Source organism: Cynoglossus semilaevis, chromosome Z (assembly GCF_000523025.1).
Source record: "Cynoglossus semilaevis isolate Cse_v1.0 chromosome Z, Cse_v1.0, whole genome shotgun sequence".
Classification (NCBI taxonomy): Eukaryota; Metazoa; Chordata; class Actinopteri; order Pleuronectiformes; family Cynoglossidae; genus Cynoglossus; species Cynoglossus semilaevis.
The window spans coordinates 12,397,784-12,419,452 of NC_024328.1; the positions used below are offsets into that span (position 1 = coordinate 12,397,784).

General features: G+C 40.6%; 3 protein-coding genes across 3 annotated transcripts in view; all 3 read right to left on the reverse strand.

Annotated features, from left to right (window-relative positions):
- Positions 1-10,552, reverse strand: part of camsap1b (calmodulin regulated spectrin-associated protein 1b) — a 19,685-nt gene extending 9,133 nt beyond the window's left edge. Inside the window, 8 exon segments of the mRNA XM_025053338.1 lie at positions 4-51; positions 165-391; positions 1,686-1,718; positions 2,103-2,183; positions 2,342-2,503; positions 4,652-4,914; positions 8,707-8,873; positions 10,146-10,552. Coding sequence (XP_024909106.1) covers positions 4-51; positions 165-391; positions 1,686-1,718; positions 2,103-2,183; positions 2,342-2,503; positions 4,652-4,914; positions 8,707-8,872 — 980 coding nt within the window. The 5' untranslated portion in view covers position 8,873; positions 10,146-10,552.
- A 782-nt stretch (positions 10,553-11,334) lies between these two features.
- Positions 11,335-13,922, reverse strand: LOC103397910 (myosin-7B-like). Its single transcript, XM_008336338.3, has one exon. It carries the CDS (start codon positions 13,300-13,302, stop codon positions 11,335-11,337), a length of 1,968 nt encoding a protein of 655 aa, XP_008334560.2. The 5' UTR covers positions 13,303-13,922.
- Positions 13,923-14,046: 124 nt separating this feature from the next.
- Positions 14,047-21,669, reverse strand: part of LOC103397898 (ubiquitin-associated domain-containing protein 1-like) — a 9,676-nt gene continuing 2,053 nt past the window's right edge. The window contains exons 3-10 of the mRNA XM_008336322.3: positions 19,649-19,722; positions 19,427-19,534; positions 19,218-19,320; positions 18,594-18,702; positions 18,252-18,519; positions 17,733-17,819; positions 17,506-17,644; positions 14,047-16,693 (exon numbers count right to left, since the gene is read on the reverse strand). Coding sequence (XP_008334544.1) covers positions 16,578-16,693; positions 17,506-17,644; positions 17,733-17,819; positions 18,252-18,519; positions 18,594-18,702; positions 19,218-19,320; positions 19,427-19,534; positions 19,649-19,722 — 1,004 coding nt within the window. The 3' untranslated portion in view covers positions 14,047-16,577. The remainder of the gene's footprint in view (positions 16,694-17,505; positions 17,645-17,732; positions 17,820-18,251; positions 18,520-18,593; positions 18,703-19,217; positions 19,321-19,426; positions 19,535-19,648; positions 19,723-21,669) is intronic.

A 21,669-nucleotide genomic window follows, 5' to 3' on the forward strand; every position in this document is an offset into this window, starting at 1 on the left:
GTAACCACTACCTAATGGACTAGAACAGGCGTGGGCAAATGTTTTGACTCGCTGGCCACAATGGGTCCTATAATTTGACAGGGAAAAGGAGCAGATAGAACGAGTGGTCGTGTAAACTAATGATAATATAAATTAATAGTATAATTTGGACAAGTTTGGCAGGCCGGATTAAAAAACCAAAAGGGCCGCATCCGGCCTCTGAGCCATAGTTTGCCCATGCCTGGACTAGAAGATAGCCCCTGCTCAACGCACCTTCCAGCTTCATGATGTCTGGGCAGTAGTAGTGCACCACAATTAGCAGAGCAGCTCCATCGCAAACATCCCTCATCAGGTCCTCTACAAGTGGGAAGCTCAGGTGATGGCCTGCAGGATGCTCCCGACGATACCGCATCTAACCACCGGTGAGAAAATGAGAGATTAAAAAAAAAAAAGAGGGGGAAAGAAAGAATTCACAGAAAGGAGACACCACCATGGTTCAATGGTTAATGACCTGCACAGATATAGTAAGCAGCAGCTCAAGGTTCTCCCCTGGAGTTACCAAAGTGAAACGTCTTTCAACATAATCAGGATTAATGTCACTGTAATAACTTGTAGTTTAAGGGAGAACCCCGAAGACTATGTGAGATGGTGACGGTGAAGGTGTCGGAGCAGTGACATGAACAACTGGGCTGGGAGTTCTTCCTTTGGCTGTTTGGAAGGAAGCCAGTCGCACAACCCAGTCAACATAGGCAGCAAAAAGGCGGCTTAACTGGGACAGTAACGGGGGAGGGGGTTTATCACTGCCCCCATTAGGTGAAATCACGATGTCATTGACTCATATCAGCACCGCCACAATGACACGTGTGCAGTGCTTGGCTAAACAAAAAGTATAAAAATATTCAAAGCAACAAAGGAAACTTTACAAACTCTGGAACTTTCTGTGGATTTGTAAGAACCTGTTAGAGTGAGTCTATTAGTTCATCCATTATTGTTATCCCTGCGTTATTACTGCAGTGAAAACCCTTTAAGGTGTTTTTCCTAAATCGAGGGGAAAGGCTGTTTTTCATGCCTAATTCATTACTGTTGACGCATTTAGCTACACTTCAGCGTACGGCATCGGGTTCCCTTGTTAGCCTGAATAAGCTGTGCAGACGTGTGCATTTTTCAAAACGTTCCACGTTGGGTTAAGTATACAATACGGATGTGTCGAGCAACATCTCGTAAGAAAAACAAGACGGCTCTGAGTCGTAGTGGAACGAGTTGAATGTGGATGTAATGCTGATAATTCAGCAGTGACAAACTGGCAATGACTGCTGCATAAATTTGGCCTTTGCACTCTTTTCCTCAAATCTTTCCTTGCCCTAAAGCGAGCTTTTGGTCAACATAAAATTCACACAGCAAATCCACAAATTGCTCGGGCTTGAAATGAGAAAGCTAAAATAAAATCTCGTAACCACTGGACAGAAGTCAGAGGAGTGTAACACCTGGGTGACATATATGTGGGGTGAGGTGGGGGTGTGTGTGGAGATTAACCAATAGCTTGCTCCCTCTTGCAGAAACACTGGCAGCACAAAATGAGCTTGGATGAGCCATGGAGGAGTGTGCCACACATCAGTACAGAACTTTGGGTGCAAGGGGCGGGAGGAGGGGTGAGAGAAAATAAAAAGGATTGATGGGGCTGCGAGGGAGGCTGGCATCCAACTTACAGGGACTAGCTTCCAATACCATTTGGAGGGAGACTATCCAGTTTGCAGGGGTTAGAGCAGGGGTGGAAGTAAAGATGAGGAAGAGGAGCAGAAAGATTAACAGGTCAGAGGTCATAGACAAAATGCTTGGATCTGCAACCGGTCATCAGACAAAAAAAAAAAAAAAACAACAAAACCCCCCCCCAAAAAAACAGTGGGTCAAGGCTCACAACAAGATGCCATCAATGAGATAAATCTAATGAACCTGGTTTAATTAACATAATATTTCATATATCCTGGGTACCTGGACAAACAAACTGGGTACCTTTTAAAAAAAAAATCATAAAAACAAAACATTGATTCGATGCTAAAACTGTTGTTGTCATTTAAATATCATGACATTTGTCTCTGGTCAGAAGACCAAATTATTTTTTTTACCTTTTGATGACTGGGGGACTCCAGTGGGTGCTGTTTAACCTTGTGTTCTCTCTCTGTAACCTCTCTCATCTTCAGGTTCACCTGCAGAAGAAGCAGTGATTTCATTGGGTCAACCAATGTCCACACACACAGGTTAAAAACTAACTTCAGGACAAAGGTCTTTAGAGGGGGTCCGTCACAACACTATACTAAAGCCAGTCACAGAGGATGGCGTTGACAGTCGACAGTTGTGTTCAGACCTTGTTGATCCAGAAGACCATGGCGTCCTCCAGGTCAAACGGCAGCTCTTTGGAGGCACTAAAGGTGGAGAAGCGCTTGACAGAAGCCACTACCTTCTCAATGCTGATCATCTCCACTGTGTAGGCCATCATCAGAGCATCGATCATTGGCATGTGAGCACTCTGTGTGAGAAAGAATAGACAATAATAAAAAAAAAAAAACCCTCAGCGTCTTGGTTTCCCAAGAACACTTGTGCAAACTGTAATCCTTGTGATGTCAAACTAAAACAGCACCACCAGCAGACAGAGGTGAGGAACTTGGATGTTTTCATTGTGATTCGCTTTGCCACAGACAAGACAGATAGACATCCCTGAGAGTCTGAAGATGGAAAGATCAACTGAGCTGGGTGTTCGTACATTCCGTCTAGAGTATTTTCACGATGCCACAGGAGAAACACAGTAATGTGTCATGACGCAGGGTGGATGTTTCCAGTGGTACAGCTACAGGGTGCACAACTGGGACCAGAGTCCAACTAATGCTGCTTCACTTATTACAAACTTATTACAAACAAAAAGCACAGAAATACAAATATAGACTGGATCCCTGCCTCATTGTACAAAATCAAAACCTAAGATTTGTAACGTCAGCTTGATTTACATCGTCTTCTCATTCAGCTCATTTACACAAACTCTTATCGCACGTATTTGAATGAAAGATAAGGACCCGTACTAGGCAAAACTGTGTTAGCAAAAAAAAAAAAAAAAAAACTGAACATGTCACGCTACCAAACTGTCTACCTTAGATCTGTGTTGATTTTAAATTCAATACTGATGTTTAAAAAAATAATGTTCCTGTTTGGGTTATTTATACAGTTAGAATGTGAACACAGTTGAGTGGGATGGGTTTTTTCCTCCTCGTTTGCTAACGATCCAAACATGACTCACGACTGTGATAAATCTATTCACCTGTAACATCGATGTACTGCTCCAACCAATTAGAGCTTCTATTTAAACTGGACTGTAAAAGGAATACACGAACAGGTGTGTAAATGTCAAAATACATTCAATACCTGTATCAGTAGTAGAAAGTTCACATAATTCAATAAAAAAATGGTTTATTTCGATGTTTAATTTAAAATTGTCTTATCTCTTCCCGTGTTAAAAACTTTAGCTCAGTAATATTGTACACTCAGAAATAAACAATAACATCTTATTTAAATAACCAATATATAGTGATTTTAAAATCTAATTTTTTAGTAATAAATAAAAATAACAATTGTTTATCTTTCTGGGCTTTTCCATGCACCCAGACTGAAAGCAAAGAAAAATACAAATGTTCTTTCTTTTTTTTTGTTCAAACTAGAGGTTTAACATCATGACTCTTAAGGTTTGTTGCCATAAACAAATACCATCCTAATTGACTCTGCACACACACACACAAGTCAGTCGGAGTAAAACATTACAGTGACCTTGTGTGTGTGTGTGTGTTTATTTGTAATATGAAGGATTGATTCACATTATATTAAAAGGCTGATGTAAAATTTCACACTGGTTCACTGTTCCATTCCATCACACGGAACATCTACACACACATGACTGCTGGGTGTGTGTAAAAACATTAGCTTCTCAACAATACATCAGATACAAGTAGAGGTGAGGAAGTGATAAGAAGTGTGTGTGTGTGTGTGTGTAGCCTTTGTGGTTACTGGCCTAGTTTCCGTCTTCCCTGATACAATCTGTCCTGTATGATGAGATCGATGAGTCAGCATTAAACATCGCCTCAGCCAAACCATTAAAGTACAACAGTCACTTCAATTTACATAGTAAATACAGTCTAATCTCTGCGGTGAGGTGTAGTGAGAGCAGACAATTAAATATTTATTCGTTGTAACTGAACCTGGACCACTGTGCGAAACGTCAATATATACACTGTACTTCAATGGACATGTACTAGGTGTCTTCTCCGTTGTACTCCATATACAGTAAGCTCATCTGAGAACTGTGAGAAAACAAAAATGCCTTAAAACTATAACGAGCCCACAACAACAGAACAATGAAATTCATTCATTCATCTTCTACTGCTTCATGCTCTTTTCTGGCCCACAGAGGGAGCTCTAGTCAATCCCAGCGGTCAGTGAGAGATGAACAACTGTTTGCACTGACACTTGTAGTGAACTAAAACTGTCCAATAATCCTTATCCACAAAGTGACACATCAGAAATCACACAAAAACCCTAAGGATCAATCCAAAAATATATATACGTTTTACTCTATAATAACCCAAGGTTAATGGTATAACAGCAATCAGGAACTGTAAGTTCAGCCACTCACCATCTTGACGGGCACACAGGCCAGGTCTTCCTCTGTGACTCGGGTGTCGTCACTCTCCACCACATAAATCCCCTTCCTGGAGAGAGCCTGGATGACGGACAGGTGGGACTGCAAGGATGCTGCCTGCTCTGTCTTGAGGATGAGCGTGCAGACGCGACAGTAGAGCTCACACGACAGCAGCAGCCGGATGACGGGAGGCTTTATGTGTTCCTGGTCGTACTGATCCGTGTAGAATGGGTCCCTTAGATCCTCTGGAATATGGTCTGTGTTTGAAGGGCACAGAGTTCAGGTCAATACATAGTACATGTATATATACACAGTAGATATACATATTTGTAAATATATACATCTATAAATATATGTATATATTTACATATACATATATACATATACATATATACACACATATAAATACACATATATACATACACAGTATGTGTATATCTATATATGTTAATATATCACATACTCATCTATATAGACATTAACCAAAAGAAAATATTTGTTGCTTTAAACACACAGCCCAAACGTTTGACATTTTTCACTAATACAAAATGACTTATTCAGTGGTTCCCAAAATATGGGGCAGGTCTCCCTAGTGGGTTCGGAGCAATTGCTGGGGTTGCAGCGGGGTAAATGAATTTGAATTACAAAATTGGCTTTATTTGTGAAACTGAAGTGATCTGTAATTTTATTTCTGAAAACGAGAATATGAAAAGTTTGGTGTTTAAGCTGTGAATGTGCCAACAAGGGAGAACAGGCTTCTAATATTGACAATACGGTGGCGCTCCCTCACATGAATCTGTATATGACGTTAGGCAGGTCGCTGAGTCCAGTGCAAACATCAATGTTCAAATATGTCAACAGACTTTAGAAGCTAAGAATTCTGTGCCATATCTGTTTTGACTCCAGGTTCAGTTTACTCAGGACAAACTCAAGGATTCAAAATAAACAGCAACATCTTATCGCCTCAAGTGCACATGGGTAAAAAGATACTTCTGAGCCAAGGCTGGAGAAAGCAGGCTTCTCAGGTGACCCGGTGGGTTTGGCCGAGGCTAGTTTTACAATAGTGGTGGCACAAAAAAAGAAAGGGAAACTCTGAGTAAAAAAAAAGGATTATGTGTCTTTGGGTATGAAGTCATCCCCAAAGCGAAACGAACAAAGCCATAAAAGGACATGGGAGCACTGCGCTAAACACGTGCAAAAAAAAAAAAAAAAAAAAATCAGTGAAAGGTAAGACACGTGTACAAACCTAAAAAAGAGTTGTTAGAGAGCTTCCCAGCAATGCTCGTGTTATCAAGTTTAAAACAAAATACGAGTTGTGACTGTGACTGTGACTTTTTTTACTGTTAAATCTATATCGTTCTTTTTGCTTGCTAGTGCACTTGTCAAATGGGAAAATGCTGTAGAATTAAATATTAAATAACTTCATTCATATATGCAGTATGACAGCAGAGAAAATATATTTGAAACACAAAGGCACTATTTCTGACATATCTATATATATGTATATATGGGGTATATGTATATACAGTATATACATAAATATACACATATACGTATATATATATACACATATATACATATAAATATATATACACACACAGACATATATACAGGTATATATATATATATACACACACAATAGACACACTGTAGTCTTGTTATGGATTGAAAGGCTTGGATTTTAAACAGAAAAACCTACTGAATAAAAATATACTTTTTTTGGGAACAACAGACACTGCATCTGGGTCAAAACATTGGCACAACAGTAACTGGGACTAGAACCTGACTTCACGTTAGCCTTCATTCCACAGACCAGGTTCGCCATCATATGCCCAAACCTCCTGATTCTGAGAGCAGATATGAAACATTTACTAAGTGGTATGGGGCAGAGCAGAAGGTCGGGGTTTCTGGCAACAGGAACCTGGATGTGCTTGGTCTCGGTCAGCCAACTGTGAACTGTATTCATACCATGATCGGAACAAACAAGGGCCTATAACCAGCAAACCCGTCCACTTCTATGACAGGTGCTTTCCTCTTGTCCTGCGCTACGTCTCTTAGCCTGGAAGCAGCTGTGACACAGTCACACAAACAACCACGCTAATGAAATCACACCAGATGCACCCGAGTCCAAGGGCAACATGGAATTACGCTGCATTTGGTAAAATGAGCCATTGTATTAAAAAAAGGGTCTGATGTATTCAGTTCCCATGAGAGGATGATGAGCAACTACACCTGAGGGCCGGCTCCCACTGGGACACTAAAAATAATAAAGAATAGCTGTAGCAGCAAATGCTAAATGGTGGCGTTAAAAAAAAAAAGAGATAATTTTAAGTCCTTTGTTCTTAGCCATGGTATAAACTTCAAAAGAAATATCTAAATATTCAAATGGTTGACATGTGGCCGACTTGACCTCGACATTTACACAGACATCATAGGGCCGCCATTTAAACATGTTAATTATGAGTCATCAAATAAAGACAAAATTAAACTCATTTATTTGCCCCTTTCTAGTTGACCACATTTCAAGCACTCAACACTGATGATGCACAAAACCCCTGTGTGGACGCTGGCAGAAAAGCTGAAGTTAGTTCTCCAGATGCAAAGAAGATGAGACTTTCTATTTGACAAAAATATGATAAATAGTGATATATTAATTAAAAAGCATCTGATAAAATAGGAGATGGTAAGAATGCATTTTTATTGCACTTTTTTTACAAACAAAACTCAGTTGTTATGACGTGGTCAATGTTTGAGTAGTTTTGACTTAACCAGAATATGTAGATAATCAGTGCAAGCACCAAAAAGGACTCAGTTTAGCAGTACTTTTCTTGGACGCCGTTAAAATATCAATATTAGGAATAATAAATAACAGGATAAATTAAAAGATTTTGTACTATTGTCAGAAATGACTCCACCTGAGAACCGATCCACAAGTGCCAAAGTAGCAAGTGAAGTACTACTGTGGTGGTGAGGTCACGCCCTGCAGCGCTCTACTTAGTTATCGAGCCACATTTCTGAACACTGGTGATTAAAAACTGGCCAAACAGTCGAGAAATCTGGGTCAAATCTGAGAACACTAAGTTAGACAATGAAGAAAAACAATGTTACTTAAAGTCAGCTCGAAGGCCAGGAAGATCTTTTATTTTCATTCCTGTGACCATTTTGTTTACCTTTCTCTGTTTTGTTTGTAGCTAGAGCTTAAATCACTGATAAGCAAAGGCAAAACAATGGTCACATCCTCAGCAGAAGGCCAGTCCACTAGGTGGCAATCCCTATAAAAAAACCTATGATCTTGCAGGAGCAACAGTTAACCCAACAACGTTTCGATGGAAATCAACATAAAGTATTTCTGATTCTGGTTCCCATCTATGGTCACTGTTGGTCTCTCACATCTAGTCCTATTTCTCTCTGCTTTCATTTTAATATCACTTCTCAACTGCTTGTCTCTCACTTCCCCGGGTTGGGTTCAGTCACGGACTCTGCTCAAATTTCAGCAGGGCCTGTTAGCTATGGCCAATCTTAATTTAGTGGTGAGGGAATAGGCGAAAAATCTAATTCTGTTCACTAGGACTTAATGCACGTCCTCGATTTCACACGCACAAATATCCGTGCAATCACTGTGTGAAATCTGCCGTGAATGTGCAATTTGCAATTGTCACGCGACTACATCCCAACATGGAAAACAGGAGACCGGTGTTGCAGATCAACCTGTCCCATGTGATCTGTGATCTAATAAATATAACCGACTACCTCAGTACCCGTCACCCTGCCCGACTTAGCTTCAATCTCTCTGACCATATGACATGGACTGAAGGCCTTAGCGAGTCAGTGAGAAATGCTTCTGTTGACAACGGTTATAAGGAATTCATTATTGCTGCTCTGAATTCTCCGTCTTCGCCTGTCAATGTTTCCATCCATCCATCCATCCATTTTCATCCATTTATCCGCTACCGGGTCGTGGCAGCAGCAGTCTCTATGATCGCCACTCAAATCACACAGCACCGTACCAACCCCCCAACCAACCTTTAACGTGAGTTTACATTACTTACCAATCCCATAAGCTTTGGCAAACAGCCACCGGAGGTTAGCTGCTATTTTTGCTCTGGCCGAGTCATACATCTCCAGCGGTATAACATCCATTGTGCCTCCTGCAGCCCCAGCTAGGTCCACGTTTCTCCTGATACTGTCCCTGCTAGCACAAAATTCATCATCCATCCTTGGCAAAATAAAAAGAGACAAAGAAAAAAAAATCAGATTCTAAAATGAGACACTGTATCATATGCATTTGTGCTAGTGAAACAAAAACTTTCAAAGGAAGGCAGAATAAATCCATCCTGGTGTTTAATTATTGAGAAAATTACCGTTGTGAGTTCTGTTCAGAGGCCGATCATTGATGGTCTGTTAGGGGTTTTATCTAATAATCTAGGAGTAAGTACCAAAGTAGCATCCTGGCAGGCACAATAACCATCATTATGTCATCGTTGACCACAGAGTAAAGCTAGTGCATCTGCCAAAGGCCTACATGAACACAGAGTAAAGCCAAGGCAGCCCATAGTTTTTAAAATCAACCTTAATTCAGTATAAATTTAGCAAATTAAATTGTTTATTCAGCCTCATATTCACGCAGGTTGATTTTGAATCACTTACAGTGTTGAAGGACATTAAACTGAACAATAGACAGCGCTGTTGTTAATGCTGTGTGTGACTTGCTGCCTTTAAAAGCAGAGCTGACCCCAGACAGAGGCCCATTACAACATTACAGGTTTATTAGTTAATTAGTTAAACAAAATCTGGATACATATGGCGGGAAAATGCGACTGACTGTTGTTTTGTTATTTTTTTGTTGTCGTTTTTTTTGTTGTTGAATTCTGACAGTCAAAATACACAAACTGGTACCTCTTTCAATTTAATTTAATTTAATAAACACAAGCTTTTGCCATTATCACTGCATTATCCCATTTTAAGACAGGATTATGTCGCTGTTTTTATTTGGGAATGTTCAAGAAAATACCTTTATTCAAACAAGTAGCTTTGTCGAACTTTCTACTTCAACTTGTAACTAACTTTTTTGTATTAATAAACTTGGGTGAATTATATAGTAGGTAAATATAATCAAGTTTATATTAAATATTTTATTAAAACACATTTAAATAATAAGTTAAATCCTTGTTAGTTGTCTGTATAATAAACCCAATGCTACTTTTCCTCCTCACAAACATATCTATGCTGCCTGGTTTGTCAAGCCCTGTAAAGGCTGGTTCATCAAATTTAGCTTTGATTTATCCCAGGTAATTCTGCGTTAAGGCGAAATTCACTATTAACGTAACAATAGTTATCTGTCCATGTGCATATATGCTTTACGTGATTGTTTGCTACGCGGTCGTGCATGCAAATATGCAGCAGCGAGCTAACATGCTACATCAGTTAGCATGAAGCGAGACTGCGTTCTTCGGCCATGAATGACGTTAGCTGACTCACAACATGTTACCTTCAACGGTATGGTGTATCTTCGAGTCTCCCTCCACCCCAGTCAGAGTAAACTGTTATCCGAGGGTCTACCTCGTTGTACAATAGTCTGCCGTGTGGAAAATACACCTGCAGCAGCGGCGCATCGTAGCCAGCTAACAGTGTTAGCAGGGAATCTTTGGGTTCTCCTCCCAGCAACAAGAACCGAACCGCGGCCCGTGTGACAACAGCTCCGCGGCGAGTCTTCCAACAGGGCAACTAGTGAGAAGCTTCTGTTGAATAAAGAGCACAGCGTCCGGAGGCCCAGTCTATCTCTGTATTAAACGCCTCATTTTAAAACAGAGACGGGGCTTGGAGGAGGAGCAGAGCGTCTGTGTATGTATGAGTGGGTTCGCGCGCTGTCCGTAGACAAGTAATTACAGTCCCAGCCTTTGTAAGGGCAGCGATTGCGCATGCGTGATCACTATCCAAACGATTACTTCAAGCGACTGCAATAAAGGTACAGCGGCACAGATTTATTGAGGATAACTTGTGTATTAATACTTATTTATGCTTTCAATGATTATATATGTATATAGTGATATTGATGTTTATATTTGCACCATGTTTTCAGACACATTGAAAGTAAAAATACACAGTAGGTGGCAGCAAAGTGAATGATTCTCATACAAATCTGATTCTTCCCCCAAAAAGGGAGTTCAATGCATTTAAGAACATAATTGTGTTATTTACCTACATTATTTTAAACATTTATTTCATCTTTTTATCACTATTGTACTTATTTACGGCGTGCATTTCCATAGATCAATGAATGTCTGAAATTTCCGATATCATGGTTTTCTAGAACGCACCACGAGTAGCATCAGCTGTGCGTGCAGCAAAATTCAAGAACTGGGTGCTCGTGTAAATGTTCGATTTTAAGTATATTTATTCTAATAAATAGATGTCTGGCTTCAAATATCACAATTTGTCACATGGTTATGACGCGAATTTCTTACGTAAGATAACGACGTCATCATAATTTAGCCAGTGGTTAGCTAGCCGCAGGAAATTATGATTTCGAAAATATTATGAAAATATTATTTTTGCTCGAATTAAAAATATTCTGCTAAAATTACGAAAAAAATAAGGATTTTTTTTATTATTTGAAAAACAACACAGGTAGACTAAAGTAGACTTTCAATAACATTTATTTACATGAAACGAGTGAACTAACTGAACCACAACTGCGGCTCACCTTTCACACCTATGGCTGAGTAAAGGTGAGAAACACTGAATTCTGGCCGTGGCATTCCTTTGGCGTAGCAGAGCCTTTCGTATTTGTTTTGCAGAGCGCCGTGTTCTTTCAGCAGCTGACGGTACATAGAACTGATTTCACTGTGCCTCCTCCCCAGATCGGTGTATTTCTGCTGCATGTGCAGCAGAGCTTTCATGACATTGTTCAAAGCAACTTTCTGCTCCTTGAGCCTGAGCTCACAGCCCTTAACATGGCTGCCCTGGAACTCCAACTCAGCCTGGCACTGGGCCTGGAAGCAGACAAAGTTCTTCTGAGCTTTCTGCAGCTCCTCTGACAGTTGTCGCTGCTCCTCCTTCATTCCCTGCAGCTCAGCTCTGTACCGCTCACTGTTGGCTCGCTCTTTCTCAAGAGCACATTCGGTGTGGTCCACTTTATTTTGCAGGGCAGCATTCTGCAACCTCTGCTGGTGCAAGGCTTCTTCAAGTCCATCGTTTCTTTGCCGTTCCCTCTCTGCGTCTGGGATGGCTCTTTTCAGCGTCTCCAATTCTTGGCTGGTTCTCTGGCAGCGAACTTTCTCCGCGTTGACCTTCTCCTCCAGTCTCCGGCGGACGTCCTTGTCCTCTTGGTGCTGCTTTCGGACACATCGTCTCTCGTGCCGGGCGGCCTCCAGTTTGTCTCGCAGCCTCTCGATCTCAGCAGTCGTTTGAAGGTTTTTCTGAGTCAGGAGCTCCAGCTTTTCTTTGTACTTTAGGTGGTAGGAAAAAGCATCTTCACGCAGCTTCTGATTCTCAGAAGCCAGTTTTTGGTTTTCCCGACACAGGTGGTTAAGTTTCTGCTGACATGCGGCAGTTTTAGATTTGTGCTGCTGTTCAACTGCTTCATCCTTGGCTTCTCGGTTAACCCTGAGACTTTGAGCTAAGATGTGTAGCGATTCAATTTCCTTATTTTTGGAAAGAATTTCATCGTTGAGGTTCTTCACTACCTTGTCATATTCTTCCTGGTCGGATGTCATCTTCTTTCGAAGACGTTCGTAACTGTGCTGCTGCTCTTTCTGCGATTTTTGAAGAGCAGCCGCTTGCTTCCGCATTAGCTTACTTTCAACACAGATGGTGTTCCTTTTCGCCCGTTCCTCCTCCAGGGCTTTAGCCAAAGTGTGTTTTTCTCTCTGGATCTTCTTCTGGGCTTCTTTCTGTCGCGCTTTTGCTCCTTGTATCATCTTCAAGCCGTGTTCAAACGCAGCTCTAGCTCTCCTGGCTGCTTGTAGGTCTCTTTGGAGAATAGAAAACTTGGTGGATGTGGTCAAATGTCTGTTTTCGTTTTCAAATACTTCGGAAAAGTCAGAAATATCTAAAGATTTTGTTTTATGAGAAGACTTCGACTTGGTGTTCTCCAGAGGTTGGGGTTTATGAGAAGACTTGCCTTTTTCAGAAGACTTTGGTTTGTTAAAATAATTTGAAAAACTGGATTTATCCTGAGACTTAGAATTTGATCTGCCCGAAGGCTTGGGTTTTTCTGGAGACCGACTTTTATCACAGGGTTTCTGTAACTCTAACCCTAACAATTCAGACTGAACTGAGGACATGGAGAAAATGGAAGAGAGATGTTCGTTTGAGAGAGTAGACTTTCCCAGAGACACAGATTTATCTGGAGACTCAGATTCGTCCAAACATCCAGATTCACCAGAAGTCTCTGATTTCACTGGAAACTTGGATTTTTCTAACAATGTAGATAAACCTAGAGACTTGGAGTTATCCAAAGTCTCAGTTTTAATTGAAGACTTCAATTCTGAAAAGGACTCGAATTTATCACAGGACGTCAACTCTTCCATTTGGGAGCTACACTGAATTTTTCCCTCAAATTCTTTTGTTTCTTCTTTGGATTCGTCTTCAGTTTCTTCATGAAAATGTCGCACTGCGTGAGAAAAACCTCTCAGCCGAACCATCTTTGTTGATTTTCTTTTTTTTTTAACCGTTCGAATTGACTCAGAGAAACAAATGTGGTTCACCCATGAGGTTAATCTTTTTCATCGTTCCCTAATTGGCTGCCGTTTCTGGTGGTGTTATGTACATTATTACTCATCAACCTCTTGGAGCCGTACTACATTTTTTAAATTGACCCTATGACCCATGTTGTAGCAGTTCTGAAGATGGGACTTCATGCAAATGTGTCTTTGATATTACTGACCTGTCATCAGTGTCGACGTGTCTTTGATATACAAAGGCATCGGTCACTGTTTTTATGCTGTTAGCAAGCAAGCAAAAAATTGGTAAAATCTGTCAAATTAATCTCTGTGCCACATCCAATGTGCTAACTACTTGTCTAACTGACGCATTGGCCATGATTGTTCCCTGGGTTTGTTGTCTTAACAGTCTGATCAAGTTGGTCCACTAACAGGTAGGGCATGTCTTGATCTGATAATAGGATCAGTATCGATCAGATATTGGTCAAAATATAGCCCATCTGTTCCGACACTTAAGCTCAGATGTACAACGTAACTTTGCGCAACGTGCCATAAACTGGGACACTATCGCCCTGGAGGAGCAATGAAGGTATCGGACTGATATTGGTATTGGCAGATACTCCAAGTTGCAGTATCGGAATTGGACATGATAAAGTTGTATCGAGCCATCCCCTACTCAATACAATCCTGTCAGAGACAACACAGAAAAGACAGAATACAGCCACAAAAAAAAAACACCTTTAATGCAATAGTGTTTTAGATGACAGCAGCCAACAGGCTGTTTGTATGAACTGACTATTGCATAGGTTGTTGATCTGGAACAGTCCTGCAGGAAAGCCAAGTGAAAAAGTAATCCGTAATTTTTTTTGTTGTTGTCAATGTCCTTTAGCGAGAAGATTCATCCTGTCCTTTTTTGTTTCCTGTTGATTCAATTGATGGAGGTGTGCATCTTCTGTATGTGTATATATATATTTATATGTGATTCCCATATGAACTTCCACACCAACACCGGGCAGCAGAGCAACGTGGCTGTCTAAAAAGTTCACTACAGTACAAAAGGTCTGCAGAGACTGGTGGCATATTTTAGCATCACCTGTGACCTTTAACCCCTCACCCCCGTTATCATGTCTGTGGCCTACCAGTCCATAAGCACGTTTTACAATGGTTTATTAAAACAACATTCTTTTTTTAAAACATATTCACATTTGTAGATCAGCTCTGAGGTTTGCAAAAAACAAAACAAAAAACAATTATAAATAAAAAGGCAAGTAACTAGTTAGGCTTCGGTATAAATAATGTAATAACGTGGTTTAGACCAAAACCATACCTTTAAATATTTTCAAATATTGCAAATTAAAAAAACCACATATTAGTGAAGCACTTGGTCGAAGCAAAACGCACAAATTAAAGAAATTTCCAAATGTCACAATAAAAGGGGCTGAACAGAGTTTTTTTTTTTTTTTTTTTAAGCCATGACAACAACAAAAAATCAGCCTCCCTGAGCAAAAAACAAAAAACAAATCACGCTGATACCAAAATTTAAATAGTGAATTAAAAACACTCTTGGCAAAACACACCATTCTCCGTGTTAAGTTCACTATCGGTATAGCTAATGCAATGGAAGGTTCACTGTAGCATAACTGGGCATTTTTAAGAAATGAAAGCAGAGGCCAATATAATAACAATAATAATTATTATAATAATATATCGAACTACACAACGCAGTTCACACATCTCTATTTGAATACAATATACATCACAGGTCATATTTTTGTAACTGGTCGCTATTGCACAGAATACAGGCTATTTCCAGAAGATGCATCCGATGCCAAGGCAGGTTGTGTGTTTGAACGTTTGGTTCAACAGCATTTACGTTCATTGCTTTTGAGAAGAAGAAAAAAAAGGAAACCACAAATGTTTAAAGATGCGTATGTCACCAGAGCGAGCATGCATCTGTAGATTTCTGATAGGACTGACTTCTTAAAAAAAAAAAACTCAACTCTGTCGATTCAGCGTAGCTCCGTTAAACATGGAAACTAACAACAACAACAACAACAACACACTTCAACGCTTCTTTAAATGCTAAGTACTGCAGTAAATAATATTCACACGTCAACAGGTGCTAAATGAATGCAACGTGTTGATATGACGTTCTAACACAGTGGCTCTCGAACGATCCTACATGTGGCACTTGTGGTATTTGGGCGCCATCTAGTGGTAAGGCGGAGAATCTGTTTCAAATTACGCTCAGGTTGATGGAATGTTTTAGCTAACTCTTATTTGTTGATGATTTACAGATTGCATCCAAACACTAGATGTAGTATTGCTTCAGTATAAATTGTGCAATATTATAACCAGAAATCTTATTATTCTTGTACTGAGGTGAGCGGATCAAAGTGAACTTGTTTTGCTGTATTTTAATGTTGGTCCGTAATGGTGGTATTTGAAGAGACAAATTTTTTTTTAAGGTTGTACACTGTGCAAAAGAGTTTGAGAACCACTGTCCTAGAGCAGATCCACAAGCAAACAGCAAACTTAAAAGTGATGGATTTCGGGGAAGAAACGCGAACCAGACACAAATAGGTCAGAGGTCAACTGACCAAATTTAAAATGAAAATAAAATCAAATTAAAAATATTAGATATATTAAATAAGATAAATTATTGTTTACCACCATCAAATCAACTCAAATTAACCGTCGGCCTCCAACAGTGAGCAGGTAATTTAATAAATTAAAAAACAAAACAAGACACTGATGAGAGACGACATGAAGTGTAACGTTTCAAACCAGAGTAAAAAACTGAAATTGATATTTGAAACATTGCTGAGCGCACAAAAAGCTTTTTTTTTCTTCTTTAAATTGTAAACATTAATATCGATGTCCGATGTCGTTTTGAACGTGGGAGAAAAAATCACACAAAAAATAATCGACTATAAACTGTTCTCGTTAAAATGTGAAAACAACGTAAGTAAATCTGTCTCATGTTTTATTATTACAGTAATATTGTTTTATGTTAACACTCGCTTCGTATAAGTGTGTGTTTATGTATTGATATAAATACTTTTACACACATATATAACCTTTTTTATGACTCCTCCAGCGTTCTCTTCACAAGGCAAAAACAGTTCTCCTGTCTCTACTGACTTTATACTGTACACACACACGCACACACACACACACACGCACACACGCACGTCATACTCTTTCTAATACACACACAAGCTGCCACGGTCATACATGAGCATCACCAGAAGGCTCTATGTGCGATTAAGGGTCTGGAAGATTCTGGAAATTTGGAGCATGACGGGGCCGGTCTCTGGGTCGTTCATCCACTGGGCGCTGTTGAGTGGATTCTCCAGCATGTCTTCAAATGCTGCAGATGAGTACACACACACACGCACGTACAGGGTAGGAAAAATTATGAAGATATTTTCGACTGTCTTTTATTTTATACTAAACCCTGTTATTTCATAAATTTTAAATTTATTTTATATTGAATAATACTGTACATGATTGTTTACCAAAGAATGAGTCGCAACCCTTTTTGGGTTGTCTCACAACATGTTTCCCAGGAGTTCACGAATAATGTCTATTGACTGGGGTTGTGAAACTTTTTGACTTTTAAAATATGGGTCCCGAGAGAAAACTTAGGGAAACGCTGCTATACATCGTCTCCTCACCCCTTCAGATGGGAGAAGATCTGGCAAATAAAGAACTTTTAAAAAGGTTTTGTTGTTTTTTTTCTATGCTGAAGATGTACCAACAGGAGTCCTCCTGACTGATGTTGAACACACTATCTAAAACGGTGGTTCTCAAAATATGGTCCATGTAAAACCAGTGGTACTCGGACTTCACCTAGTGGTGTGTGAGTCACAAAGTTGTTAAACACAGCTTGTTTGTTCTGTGCCATATGTGCCATTCATGTGTGATTTTCTACGCCATCTATTGGAGAATGTGGCTACTGCAGGGAAAAGGCAGAAGTATAACGGTAATATAAATAAATTATATAATTTGGAAAAGTTTAGCGGGCCGGACTAAAGAGCTGAATGGACGGCATCCAGCCGCCGGGCCTTGGTTTGCCCATGCCCGTCTAGTGTCATATTTTAGGTCTGTCTTTTAAGCTGTGTTATTCACTTATTCGCCTACTGTGTATAGGTAATGTGCGATGTACAGTGCTGCGTTTACCTAACAAAGTCTTGGGATTGGTCAGGCCGAGCTGGACCACTGGATTCTCCAGGATGGCCTGGAACAGGGGGCTGTTGATGTCGATGCCTTTGTCCAGGTCCTCTGGAGAAGGTTTCCTGTCTCCAAGCAGCCACTCACACTGTAGGGGGAGAATTAGGAGTGAAAAACGAGGGACGAGTGCTAACTCGCAGAGCAACGCAAACTGCTGTGTGTGTGTGTGAACGCACCGCAGCATCCTGTTGGTTGTTGTTGACCTTTAGGGCGTCGATCACCTCCTTTTCATCGAAGCCCATCTCCATCAATGCAATGACGGTCTGTGGAAAAGGAGCTAGTTTGTACTGATTTATAGCCGATAACTCAGATCATATAATAATACAATATTAAATTAAACTAGAGGGTACTCTAGTTGGCTGGTGCAACTTATACTCCAGACCAACTTATATATGCTTTTTTCTTCTTCATTATGCATTTTATGGATGGTGCGACTAAGACCCTGAAGCGACTTATAGTCCAGAAAATACGGTTTATAAAAAGAGGTTAAGAAGATATTTATTTACTGAAATATTGCAATATTTCATTTCACGATACAGTATCTATATTCTACAGCACTGTATCGTGTTTTTGTAATTAACATGCAAATATTCATGGCATTGGTTCATTTTTTGTGTTGCACTTAAACCTCCGACCACTAGTTGATTGTACTGGGACTGCATGTATTTGAGAGTATTTGAGACAAACAATCTTACTCTAGAGTCCGGCCTGAACTCTCGTTTCCTGCGGATCCTCTTGAAAATCTCTGTGAGCTCGTCTTGTTTGTTGCCCGCGTCCGCGCTCGACTGCCTGGAGAGGCTGTGGGGAAGAGTGAGCCCTGATGCTGAGGCGGAAGTGCTTGGCAGGGAGGCTTCTGCGGCCCCTGCTGCCCCCCCAGAGGAATCCTGGCCTGAAAGCGGTGTGTCTACAGCAGGGTCATCTATGTGTTCTATTAGCCACTCCATGGCCTGGGTCACTGACATGCTGCAGACAGATACCTATATCAGACGACCTATTCTGTTGTGCTGTCGCTGGCGGGACGACACGTGTGCACTTACTGATTTAGTCGGAGAGCTTTAATGGACCTGTTCTCTGGGAAGCCCATCTCAGTCAACTGCTGGAGGGCCGTCTCGTCCACTCGGTCCTCTTCATCTTCGTCCAACATCGCTGCAGTACATAGAGAGTAATAGAACAGTTAGAAATATCATTAGGATAACGATGAAAGTACTTCATTATTGGGTCTAATCCTTTTGGTGCTAAGGGAGTCCCTACCACATGGGTCACCAACGTGGTGCCTGGGGTCACCTGGTAGCCCCCGTAGACTACCTAAGGTGCCCACAGGGTATGTTCTAGAAATAAAACTAGTCAACAAGAGGGTCAAAGATTGTACTGGTACTGTTCTTTTTGAATCAGTTCCACTTGCAGTGATATTCAAATGAGTTCATTGATGCCGGAAGACTACTACCACAATATCTCTCATTCTCTTTTGAAACTGTTGTGCGATTGGTCAGATCTATTCTTCTGTCACAGACTGGATAAGTCCCAAACTGGTAAACTGAGTTAAAAGTAGACGAAGAAGCCACTAAAAAGAACGTTCTTGGTCCGTGTTTCTTATTGTGCTTATTAAAAGATTGCAGAGAAAGACACGGAAAACAGTCCACCTACAGAGTTAAACAATTTACCATTAGCTTTTTTGAAGAGTTCCACAGCGTCAGGGTTCAGGGCTAAGAGCTTCTGGGCGACCTCGATTAGAGAAACCAGGATTTTTCTGAGCTCCGTTTGGAACTGGAACAGACCGAACACGAGAATGATTTCTCAAACGTCACATCTGATTAAAATGATACAAAACACCAACATATATTTATTGATCCGTGAACGTGGCCGTCCTCACATCTCTGATGTTGTGTTGGGTGACAGTGCGGTCAGTGTGGCGTTTGGGCAGATTGGCAGTGGCTTTAAGGATTGCTTCTTTGTCTGGAGCCTTGGTTTCTTGTTTCTTCTGTGGGGGAAAAAAACATAATAAGGGAGTTTGAAATGATTCAAAGAAGTAGTAGAAGTAGCAGGGAATAATAAAGATACAGTATTTAACTTGACATGACTCCAACGAGCCTACCTTTTCCTCTGCACTAATGTCTGCCATCTTTGGAGGCGTAGGTGGAGGTCTTTTCTTTATTAGCAGCAAAACATCTGAAATAGACATGTGTGTGTAAAGAATACACAGTCACACACACAGTGTGTTAAAGTGAAGAACCTCCAGCTTAAAATACCATCTCAACTCCCAGCACTCATTTGTGGAAGCTTCATTTTCAGGTCAGACATTTGGCTTGCGTCAGACCAGCCTCACTGACATCAGGACAGTAAGTAAGTCTACGACTGACAGGGTGACTGACATGATTGACAGATGAACTGTGGGGGACTGTAGACTGAATAATATCGTTATGGACAACAACGTCACTGATGTTTTGAAAGATACTCTTTGACACTTTTTATAATCCACTGTTAAGATGCACAATAATACCTATAAATATACAGTGGTATGAAAAAGTTTGGGCACCCCTGATAATTTTCAAGATTTTCCTTTATGGATCATTGGTTGTTCGGAACAGCAATTTCAATTACATATATATAATAGCAAACAAACACAGTGATATTTAAGAAGTGAAATAAAGTTTATAGGATTTACAGAAAATGTGCAATACTTACCTAAACAAAAGTAGGCAGGTGCATGAATTTGGACACCCCAACAGAAAAATTACATCAATATTTAGTAGATCCTCCTTTTGCAGAAATTACAGCCTCTAAACGCTTCCAATAGTTTCCAATGAGGGTCTGGATTCTGGTTGAAGGTATTTTTGACCATTCTTCTTTACAAAACATCTCCAGTTCAGTCAGGTTTAATGGTTTCCGACCATGGACAGCCCACTTTAAAACAGACCACAGATTTTCAATGATATTCAGGTCTGGGGACTGAGATGGCCATTCCAGAACGTTGTACTTGTTCCTCTGCATGAATGCTTTGGTAGAATTTGAGCGGTGTTTAGGGTCGTTGTCTTGTTGAAGTATCCAGCTCTGGTGCAACTTCAACTTTGTCACTGATTCTTGAACGTTGTTCGCAAGAATTTGCTGATACTGACTGGAATCCATGCGACCTTCAACTTTAACAAGATTGCCCCCAAATTGAACTGGGTAGCAAGTGTTTGTCTTGGAATGCTGTGTTCTTCCACCATGAATACCACCCCTTGTTATGTCCAAATAACTCAATTTTAGTTCCATCAGTCCACAGCACCTTATTCCAAAATGAAGCTGGCTTGTTGTTCTCCCCTTTGCATCTTCTCTGAAGACTGGCAACATGGGAGCCTCAAAACAACTGTCAAATGACCTGAAAACAAAGATTGTGCAACATCATGGTTTAGGGGAAGGATATAAAAAGCTAGCTCAGAGATTTCAGCTGTCAGTTTCCACTGTGAGGAACACAGTGAGGAAATGGAAGAGCACAAGCACAGTTCTAGTTAAGGCCCGTAGTGGCAGGCCAAGAAAACTCTCAGATAAGCAGAGGCGAAGGATGGCGAGAACAGTCAAACTCAACCCACAGACCAGCTCCAAAGACCTATAAACATGATCTTGCTGCAGATGGTGTCACTGTGCATCGTTCAACTATTCAGCGCACTTTGCACAAGGACATGCTGTATGGGAGAGTAATGCGGCAGAAGCCTTTTCTCCACCCATGCCACAAAAAGAGTCACTTGAGGTATGCTAAAGCACATTTGGACAAGCCAGCTTCATTTTGGAGTGTTAAAAAAGGTTGTATGGATTGCAGTCAATATCGGCAAATTCTTGCGAACAATGTTCAAGAATCAGTGACAAAGTTGAAGTTGCACCAGAGCTGGATACTTCAACAAGACAACGACCCTAAACACCGCTCAAATTCTACCAAAGCATTCATGCAGAGGAACAAGTACAACGTTCTGGAATGGCCATCTCAGTCCCCAGACCTGAATATCATTGAAAATCTGTGGTCTGTTTTAAAGTGGGCTGTCCATGCTCGGAAACCATCAAACCTGACTGAACTGGAGATGCTTTGTAAAGAAGAATGGTCAAAAATACCTTCAACCAGAATCCAGACCCTCATTGGAA